At 25.3% G+C, this 11,341-nt stretch overlaps 2 protein-coding genes across 2 annotated transcripts; one reads left to right on the forward strand and one right to left on the reverse strand.

Annotated features, from left to right (window-relative positions):
* The first annotated feature begins 3,129 nt into the window (after nt 1-3,129).
* Nucleotides 3,130-4,903, forward strand: LOC107495741 (transcription factor RAX3-like). The gene is made up of 3 exons (XM_016116905.3): nt 3,130-3,362; nt 3,575-3,704; nt 3,958-4,903. Exons 1-3 carry the CDS (start codon nt 3,227-3,229, stop codon nt 4,901-4,903), a joined length of 1,212 nt encoding a protein of 403 aa, XP_015972391.1. The 5' UTR covers nt 3,130-3,226.
* Nucleotides 4,904-10,192: 5,289 nt separating this feature from the next.
* LOC107495676 (uncharacterized) lies at nt 10,193-11,044 on the reverse strand. The gene has a single exon (XM_016116847.1). It carries the CDS (start codon nt 11,042-11,044, stop codon nt 10,193-10,195), a length of 852 nt encoding a protein of 283 aa, XP_015972333.1.
* Between the last annotated feature and the right edge of the window lie 297 nt (nt 11,045-11,341).

An 11,341-nucleotide genomic window follows, 5' to 3' on the forward strand; every position in this document is an offset into this window, starting at 1 on the left:
TATATTAATAAAAAATAATATATTTTATGACATATGGATTTTCTCAATGAATTTGTAAGTATTATAAAAAATATATAACTTTAGGTAACTCTTTGTAAAAATGATAATATATAAATTTATAAGTTTTTAAAAAATATTAAATAACTTGTAGAAAAACGCATAAAATATAGGTTCTTGAAAAATTACGACACGATTTATTCTTCTATTAAACACTATAAATCTACTGCTGTAATTTTTCATAAATTAATTTTTCTCACGGACTAGCATCGTAAAATCCTTAAAAATCTATTTGATATTCTCTTTTTTAGAGACTTTATTATTATTATTATTCGTTTGGTCACCAACCAAAAATAATGTAACAGGATTTAAAAAAGTCTACAAGTTTTTCGGTCAGCGTTTCCCTCTTTCTTTTTCTTTGGGAAGCTTTGTTGACTTTTCAACGGAATTATGCCCTTATAAATTTCAAAATCTTGTGGTTTTAAGGTTCGTCAAATGAATGATCATATTTTCACTTTTTCACTTTTTTTTCTTTGGTGGAAATTTGATAAAGTTTACAATTGAGAGCCGTTAGATAATTTGACTAATATGACTAAATTTTTATTTAACGCTTTTAATTATTAATTTTACGTGAAGTCGGCTATAGCTGAATTTTTACCTTTTTATTTATATTCTTGAATCAGTATTAGAATTTTTCGGATTACCAACAAATTTTAGTGACAATTTTTTTTTATCAGTAATTAGTGGCGAATTTAGCTAAAATGTCGACGAAAAATTGAAAGATAATTTTCCCCCTAAATTTTAACTATGGATAAACTGTTCAATTGTAAAATCCTTTGTTATATCCTTTGCATTCTGTGATGGCCATGCAAGTTTAGTGAATTAAAAAAAATCGTTAAATTAATTAACAAACTCAAACGACCGTCATATATGTTCGTAGTAGCGATAAATTTATTTTAAAAATCCATTGTTAATTACTTAGTTTGAACTAAATCTTATAATACACTTATTATGACGCACAAACTTGCTTCACCTAGCAAGAAATATGTCTATTTAACACTTATTATTATTTTTGGATCGTTGATAAAATTCTCGACTTATAATAAAAGAAAAGATTAGTATTCCGTGTTTATTATAAGATTGACAAACAAAAATTTACATCAACTCAAATAAAAAGGGATAAACAACTAAAATATAAACACTAAAAAAATCTTCAAAATTTTTACTAATCGCTAAATTTAAGCAAAACACCACAAAAATATTAAAAAAATAATTTAGAACCACTTACAAAAAAATTTATTATGCAAAATCTCTCCGCTTTATATGAGAGTGAATTTAACTCACATTGGTATAAGTTGTTGCTTTCATGCACATAATAAAAAAATCTTGACATGACAAAGTATTTAAAATATTGTCCGAAAGTTTTACCAGAGTTATAAATAATAATCAAACGGAAAGTCTCTTTTGGAAAGGTTTAAAAATTATTTTTAAAAATTTTTTATTTATAANAACTAAATCATAACAATTGCATAACTTTTTAGACTTTTATTACCTTTTCTTTTAATATATATTTTAATGCTATGGAAAGGCTAGAAGCAGTGACAAAAGTAGTGCATGCTAATAAACAGCAAGCTATAACAACAAGTTTCAACTACTTAACTAGCTGTATATGTAAATAATTGCAGATATAACAATTTTGTTGACAAAAGAGAAAAAGAAAGAACAGTACAGTGCAACTCAAATCCATGCATGCTCCAATGCAAGCATCTCATATGCTCATCAGTGAATATAAATAACTATATATTTATATAAATCTTTTTTATTATTTTGAATTTATACGAATTTTGCATTGATATATTTTTTTTAGTCTTATGCAAAATTATTTTATTTATATATAGAACAAAAAGAATTAGATTTTAGATTTTTTATTATAAAAAATTTGATATCATATTATCAATTTTTTTAACAACTTAATGAATTGAATGTATTAAGATACATAAATAATTATATATTTATATTATCTTTAAAAACATATCATCAATGATTTTTTATTAGAAAGCCCATAATATAAAATAATATTTTTGTACATTTAAAATAATATAGAATCATTCTAAGTAAAATAATCTATTAATTTAGGTATTAGTGTAGAATACATTTTAAAATATTAAATAATATATATTTATATAAAATATATGATAACTAATTTAGTAGCTTATTTTTTATATGCACAAAGTATTTTACGAATAATATAAGGTAAAGTATTATTTTGGTCTCTAACGTTTGGACTAAATTCTAGTTTAGTATTTAATGTTTCAAATATTCTATTTAAGTCCTAAAATATTTTAAGTTTTCTATTTCAATCTCAAAAAATTTCAAACATGTTAAATATTGTGCCACAATTAAATTTGACAAGATAAATTAATGTATTAAAGATCCAATAACATTTAATTTTAGTACATAAGTAAAATCGATTTACCAATAATCACCAACAATCACCAAATGTCAAAGTTTTGCTTTGATTTTGGAGCGTTAATGATTAATAACGGATAAAATTTGAATTTTTTTACAAGAAGGAAATCAATAAAAAAAATATTACAAAAAGATTTTGATTATTTTTTCTAACACACAGAAAAAAATATAATTTAACAATAATGCTGTTAATATTCATATTAATCATTCTATTAATTATTTGTATCAAAATTTAATAATAAAATAACATTAAATTCGTTAAAAAATTTTAAAACAGAAATAAAACATTTAAAATATTAAAAACTAAATTAGAATTTTACTCAAATATTAGAAACCATAATAGTAATTTACCAATTTTCATTCACCCAGTTATATATATAACTCATTTAAACACTTAAGGTCTCTATTATTATATTTGATGAGTTTAAAATTTTCACCAATTTTCACTACTTTGGATCTCTATTATCTAAATTTGATTCTAGTTTAAGAAAGACAAGAAGAAGAGAGCTTATTCTCCTATTCTGTCAACACACTACACTACTAAATAATTTCTAGACTTTTCCATTAAAAAAACAGTTACCTTTCTTCACTGCTGCCACACTATATAAAAATAGTGAGAATAAGGATTATTGTCCTCGGAATCATGTTATGTATATCCCCTCACAATTTTTATATTAATAAAATTCTCTCTCTCTTATAATTCAAGCAAATAGGGTTAAGAACCAAAAGAATATCAAAGAGTGAATAGCCAAAGAGAAAGATGGGGAGAGCTCCTTGCTGTGACAAAGCAAATGTGAAGAAAGGGCCATGGTCTCCTGAAGAAGATGCTAAGCTCAAATCATACATACAACAACATGGCACTGGTGGCAATTGGATTGCTTTGCCTCCAAAAATTGGTAATCAATCATTATCATCATATATATATATAACCCCAGAAATCAATTTCATATTTTTTTTTCTGGGGTTTCCTCTATTTTCCTTGATCTCTTATCTTTATACATAATATGTTACTAAACTAGGTTATATATATATAGCTATGGTGTTTTGTAGTATATAGGGAATTTATTTAATATTTAATTTTGTGGGTTATTAATTAATTATATTATAGGATTGAAGCGTTGTGGGAAGAGTTGCCGTCTAAGGTGGTTGAACTATCTTCGCCCTAATCTCAAGCATGGTGATTTCTCTGAAGAAGAAGACAACATTATTTGTAGCCTCTATGTTAGTATTGGAAGCAGGTATTAATAATAATAAATTCTCTTCACTCATCATCATTATTAATATTTATGATTTAAACTCTATATTTAAATTTGAATGAATTTTCAACTTTGATTATTACCCTACTACATACATACATATATACATACATGCATAGACATACATTTTCTTATGAGTAATTAGTATTATTTAATATTTATCATATAAATCATGGTTCTTAATTTTGTTTCCTTAATGCTTTTCTGTATATATGAAATTAAATAATCCATATAGGTGGTCAGTTATTGCTGCTCAATTGCCAGGAAGAACTGATAATGACATAAAGAACTATTGGAACACAAGGCTCAAAAAGAAGCTTCTTGGGAATAACAAGAACCGCCGCAACAAAGAACAGCAACACTTACAAGCATGTAGCAATAATGGAATCAACAAGCAACAAGAAACATCATCAATTAATGGAGGGAGTGTTATTATTGGTGATGATTCCTTCTCTTCCTTATTGGTTCATGAAAATAGTAGTACTACTCATCAACAACAACAACAACAATGTTATTGGCCACACTTCATGCCAGTGTTGCCAATACCAAATTTGCCATATAGCACAACAAATAATAACCAACAATTCTACTTAGGATCTTCTTTCAATGACCAAGATTCCATCAAGAAACTACTTATCAAGCTTGGAGGGAGATTCCATAATGATGTTGATTATGATAATTACCATCCTACCCTTGGTGATGGATTATTGAATCATCTTCATCAATCACAAGGTACTACTACTACTACTTATTATTCTAATAATTCAACACAACAACAAGTAGTTTATCATCAAGAACAAATACAATTTGATGATGGTAATAATGGACTTCATCATGATGAAATGGTGCAAAGAAAAGGAAACCTCAACAATGAAATTGAAGAAGAAATGGTGGGTAATACTAATTTTATTCCACAAAGATTATTAAATAATGGGTTGGAGTTCTTACATGGAGACATGGTTTTCAGTGAGGATAAGATTATAATAGGCTCTAGTACTACTAGGCCTAATTGGGGTGAGAATAGTAGTGGCAATTCAGTAATTGACCACCCTCTTATTTCTTCTTCAAATTACCAAGAAGATGAAGGTGTAAGGGCATCAGAAGAATGTGGTTTGCAAGAGTATAGCACTATAGCCACCATGAGGAGCAATAGTAGCAATAGCATGCTTCATGTACAATAATAATTATACTCTGTACATTATTAATGTATTAATCAACAATGGTATTAGTAGCTAGCCATTTGAAGCAAATTAAATAATTAAGGGAATGAAGCTTGTAATTTGATTTTGATTATATGTGATTATGATTATTAAAATAGACAATAAATTTATCATATATATATATATAGATGATTCTAGTATGTTTATATTACTATGGTTACGGTAGTTATAATATTTTAAAAAATATTGTTAAAATTAAAGTAACACATTTTGAGAATTTAGCAATATTTTAAAAAAAAATATTATTAAAAAATGTTATCAAAATATAAAAGAAATGTGACTTTAATTTTAACCACAAATATAAATGATTATATATTTAATACGTTTCCTCAAATAATTTGAGAGTTACTTTTTGGATTTATTTTACATTTTTTTATATAGGTATTATTTTTTTAATTCTTTTATTTGTTTTATGTTATATTTTGGATATAAAATTTTAATATCATGTGATAAAATTACTTTTTAAAAAAATTTAAATTAATAAAAAATAACATAAATAATTATATCTCTACTAAGTTATCATTTGAATTTATGTTAATTGGATAATCATGTATTATTTTAATATATTTTGTGTCATAATACTATTTTAAAATTTTAAATTGATAAAAAAAAGGTAATATAAATAATTATATTTTTAATATGTATATCTTTTTAAATAAGAATTTTTTTAAAATTTGTTTGAATTTTTATATAATTTTTTTTTCTTTTGAATATATACAGAGCTCTAATACTATTTTAATATTTTTTTCAAAAGTTTAAAATAATAAAAAAAAGACAACATAAAAATTATATCTCTAACTTTTGAATGTCATATATAGTTTAGCGTATATCTCTCTAATAATCATGAATAATAGAGTATATTGTATATATGTATATAAAATATTGTTAATCACATCATCATAAAGAGAGAATAATTGATATCACCCTCACTGTTTAATTAGCATATGCAGACGTTGAAGAACAAATTCAAGTTTTGGGAGTATGATAATAAGTAACTCACAAGGAAGGGGCACTAATTAACTTGGTACGGCATATCATATAGTTATAGTTATAGTAGCTAGTCAGAATTGGATGTGTGGTAGGTTTATAAATTAAGGTGAATGCTATGGTGTCTAACATTTGTACCTAAGTTACTAAAAGAAGTAAATAAATTATATTTAATAAATTTTATATGATTTATTTTTTATTTTAAATATTTTATTTTTTACTTTAAAAAAAAAATTAGACAATTTAGACACTGTAACAAAAACACTATAGAACTCACATAAATTAATTCCTCTTATGAAAAATAGAATGAAAGTGGATGCACATGCTATCAAGTAATTAATTCCTTGGCCGTATCTGTTTGACCGTTAATCTTCTCAGTTCCCACCTATAAAGTCATTATTTTTACATCCCCAAATGTATATGAGACATATAATATACATGCATCGGAAAATTTTTTAGTATATTGATATATTGGTATTTTAATAATTTTTAATCGTTAATTTTATTTATATATATAATATTAAAATCAACGAATATAATATCAACGGTTAAAAATTATTGAAATATATAATAAATATCAATAGTTAAAAATTATTAAAATATTAATGTATTTATATACTTATTAAAATTAAAGTTTTTTCATAAAATATATATAAAGTAACGGTCAAATATCTAATAATCAGTTATACCTTTTTTTATAATTTATAACTTTTGAAAAGAATGTTATAATATTAAAATTTTTATGACATAAAAATTTAGAGTTTAATTTTTATTTATTTTAAATTAAAAAAATAGTATAAAACAAATAAAAAAATAAGTTTTATATAAATATTATTCATACAAACACAAAATTAAAAAAGCTAACCTCTTACCTAAGGGATTTATTAGCTATTAGCTTAAGAAGAAGTGATTCACATTGATGATCATAGCATTCTATTGGCTGGTTTGTTCATTTTGTTTACTCCCAAACAAATAAAGCTATTTTGGGAGCATTTATATTACAATTCTGTTATATGTATACCTTTTGAAGTAGATATTATTTTAATGTTAGTATTTTTTAACAATTAATAGGATTTTTGTTTTATTAATAAAAAATAATTTAAATAATTAATAATAACTATATTTTTATATGAATATCAAAAGAATTTAGTTATAAATAGTATTAATGTTTATATTATATGTATAGAGTTAAGAATATTAATCTAATAATACTATATTTGTAAATTAACTGTAATAATTAAGTATATTCTTCGAAATATTTCAGGAATTTACTACAATTAAATCCATAAAGTATTCTTTTTATAGTTAGTTGCAATAATAAGTGGTATAATTTTATTTAAAGCTACATGAATACTGATCATTTAATCTCAACTATATATATACATGAATACATATATAGACACCCCTACAAATTATTAGAGATATAATAACTATTTATGTGATTTTTTTATTACTTTAAATTTAAAAAAATATTATAATATAATATCAGAATTTTATATTCAAAAAAATATCAAAAATCAAAAAATCAAAAAAATAAATTAATTAAAAATTTTTTAAAGAATATATTAAAAATATAATTATTTATGTTATTTATTTTTATCATTTTAAACTTTAAAAAATATAATATCATGACACAAATATTGAGTTTTATATATCATATGTACTTATCAGTCAAAGTCATCAATAGGAATAAGTTTCTGTAGCTAGACAATATTAATAATCTAGATAGTAGACAACAATTGGTATATAAATATGAAGCAGTAACTTTATATTATATTTTCCTATATTATATATACCCACACACGCAATCTAATGCTTATTAGATAAAAGTTTGTGGAATCAATAATTATGGTGTATATAGAAAATTAATTATTCAATAATTATTCATATAAAATAAATATGTATTAAAATGAAAATATATTAAAAATAAATTAAATAATATATATTTATACAAAATGTATAATTACCGATTTGACTTCTACACATAGTATTTTTGTTGTATAATTTACGTTAATTTTTTTGAATATTAGATAAGAATGGGTGTAATCCCCTAATATTAGAAGTTATGGTGTTTTACAAAATTCTGGAAGGCTATAGAATTGGCAGAGTGTGAATTGTCAAGATCAATTTTTTTTAATTTATAAAGACAATACGCAGATTGCGTATTGTATTATTTTAATATTAAATTGTAATACGTAAACTGCGTATTGTATTATTTTAACATTAAATTACAATATATAGTATGCGTATTGTGAATACACAGACTGCGTATTGTCAGTGCAATACGTAATTTGCGTATTTGCAGGTAGCGTTTGGTGGAGAGACAGAGACAAAAAGAATGAGATTGAAAGACAGAGACTAAGAGATAAAAATTGAAATAAATTTCAATATTCTGTTTGGTGTAAAGTGAGAGACGGAAATTGAAACAAGAATGAAATTCTAATTTATTTTGTACAAAGGATAAAATTGGAATTAATTCATTGAAATGAAAGTATTTTTGGTATAAAATGTTATTAAAGTTTCAGTCTCCATCTCTAAAAATTTTAGTCTTCTGTGTTTTCACTTTTTGGAGGTACTGAAATACTGAAATTTTAGAGACAAAGACAAAAATTTTAGTATCAGTCTCGGAACCAACAAACATAATACTGAGTCTCAGTCTCACAATCTCTATCTCGGTACCTCAAAACAAACGCTACCGCACAGAATAACGTCCTAAAATACTATAAAACTCTATTTTTTATAACATTAAAGTAAAACTCTATTCACTTTTCCATATTAAAAAAAATCCTATAATTTAGGCCAACTTATTATTATTTATCCAATGCAATAAATTTCTCTCTCTAGATAGATAGGTACATAGATCCTAAATGTGTTAGTTACATTGTTGAAAAGTTTAAACCCTTTAAAATAAGTTGTCAAATAGTGTATCTAGTAATTCCATGGTCTAAAGTTTTCAGAGAGTGTCTAACCATATACGACAATCAGTTATAATTTAAATAGTATAATTTTTTTTATTCTTATTTAAAAAATTTAGATTTGAATCTCATTCCTGATGTTAAAAAAAATGTCTAACCATATATATAATTCCATGAACTAAAAAAAAACACCATACATAATATATTCAGGTCATTAACTAATAATCATGTTCAGACTTACTTTATTAATTATATATTAAATATCAATCACTTTTTTATCTTCTTGACTAATATAATAATCTTTTTCTTTAATTTTGACATATTTGGTTAATAGAGAAATATGTATTACCTATATTTCAAATTTAACTAATCTGATTTATCTAGCGAAAGTATTATATATGGGACAGAAATTTTTCAAAAAGATTTTTTTTTCTTCTATGATTTATTCCTATATCTCGAACCTAGAACGGATTAAATTAAAAGGATCAAAATCTTTACCACATTAATTAACTAATAATAAGTTGGTCAAATTTAAATAGTTAAAGAAGACTTTGTTATATATCTCTCCTTAACTTAATTAAGATCAGAAATGTTATTTTTAATTATAAGTACTAGATTTTTTATATATGAATTATAATACACAAATAACATTTTTTATTTCAAATAAATAAATTAAAATTCATTAGTTTTCTACTTTTAACTTAATGCACAAATAAGGGGGATATAGACAAATATATAAGTAGTAAGAATATAAAGTAATCTAATAATGGATTTTTTTACCACAAAAAACTGTTGAAATTTACATGTCCACAGTTAGCATATAAAGCTAATTAATTAACGGCATAGAGCAATGACTTTTGACTTAACAATCAAGCATTTAGCTTTGAAGTTATGTAGAGACTAGAGAGGTCCCATACACTCAAATTCAAACTTTATCCGGTGCCAGCAATTATTCACTAGGACCAATTGTTGAAAGATTATGCTTTCAATTTCGTTTTTAGAAGACGAAATATTTTTAATTAGTTTCTGAAAGATTGATCATATTCTATAGTTAAACAAGGACACGTGACATAAGTTATTTTATGACATGTCATTATCTATAATTGATAGAAGGGTCAATATTATCACAAAACATACAAAGGACACAACTTTTCTTTTTCCCGCTCTTTTTACAAACATAGATAATTTCACTGATGAAAGACATTATGAATTAAATAAAATGGACCATAATATAAGGTTTTTTTTTTTTTGAACATAGAAAGCTCAACATATTAAAGTGGAGCATAAAATAAAGAAGAAGACACACAACGAGCTATCAACCAAACAAACACCTAACACCCCAGACCTATCAACAGCCTCCCCCAGAATCATCACCACGCCATTCTGTATAGCTCATCACCGTCTTTGTGTGGATTACCTCCAGGCTTGCTCTTGTATTCTTAAAGATTCGTGCATTCCGTTCCAACCAGATGTTCCAAATAACTGCAAAGAACACTATCATCCACATCTGCTGCCCTTGTTCTCTATTATGCAAGCCATGCCAGCTTTCAAACATTTCCCTAATGGTTCCAGGGATCACCCACTCTCTACCTAGTGACCTCAACCACTTACACCACACCTGCCAAGCTACCTCACACCTAAGGAATAAATGCTCAGCAGATTCTAATTCCTTAGTACACATTACACACAAACTATCCCCCAGAATGTTGACTCCTATTTTACCCAGCCGCTCCTTGGTGTTAACTCGATCAACTAGCACAAACCACCCAAATAGCTCAATCCTCGGAGGAACAAAACCTTTCCAAACGGAGCTCGTGAAACTATAACTCGTTATTTCAGCCGAAAGAGTCTCCGCTTGTATAGCCTGTATCACAGAACGAGTAGAGAAAACACCTTTATTGTCAAACTTCCAGACCACGCTGTCCTCCCGACCTGATGACAACCTCACTGGCCTTAACCTCTCATGCAGCTGATTGACAAGTTCTAGCTCCCATTGGAACAACTCCCTCCTCCATTGGAAATTCCAAATCCAATCAAGCCCATCCCAAAAGCCACAGTCCCCAATTAGAAGTCCTTGCTGGCTTGAGATAGAGTATAGTCTCGGATAACTCCCTTTGAGAACACCCCCTTGAATCCAGTTATCTTCCCAAAATCGGGTTTGCATACCATTGCCTATTTCCATTACCAGTCCACTTACCATTTTATCCCGAATCCGCGGTTCTTTTATATTCAGCGTCAATATAAGGTTATCTTAGCATTTTTAATAGTAGTTCTAATTTCATTTTATTTTGAGTCTTATAAAAATATTTATGGAATCATATATTATAAATAATAATTTAAAATTAAAAATAAAATTTATTTTTTTAATATTTTTTTATTAAAAATAGGAAGACTCGAATTTGCAATTTATAAGTAAGTATAAAAATTAAAAAGACTATATCATTTAAATTAGAACTCGTTGTGAAGATTTAAAATTTTCATAAAATTATAAATAAAA

This window comes from Arachis duranensis, chromosome 6, assembly GCF_000817695.3.
Source record: "Arachis duranensis cultivar V14167 chromosome 6, aradu.V14167.gnm2.J7QH, whole genome shotgun sequence".
NCBI classification, from domain to species: Eukaryota; Viridiplantae; Streptophyta; class Magnoliopsida; order Fabales; family Fabaceae; genus Arachis; species Arachis duranensis.

Coding starts and splice junctions, on each gene's coding strand:
- LOC107495741 (XM_016116905.3), top strand. CDS start 3,227: ATGGGGAGAGCTCCTTGCTGTGACAAAGCAAATGTGAAGAAAGGGCCA. Junction 3,363..3,574: donor TGCTTTGCCTCCAAAAATTG/GTAATCAATCAT, acceptor ATTATATTATAG/GATTGAAGCGTTGTGGGAAG. Junction 3,705..3,957: donor TATGTTAGTATTGGAAGCAG/GTATTAATAATA, acceptor TAATCCATATAG/GTGGTCAGTTATTGCTGCTC.
- LOC107495676 (XM_016116847.1), bottom strand. CDS start 11,044: ATGGTAAGTGGACTGGTAATGGAAATAGGCAATGGTATGCAAACCCGA.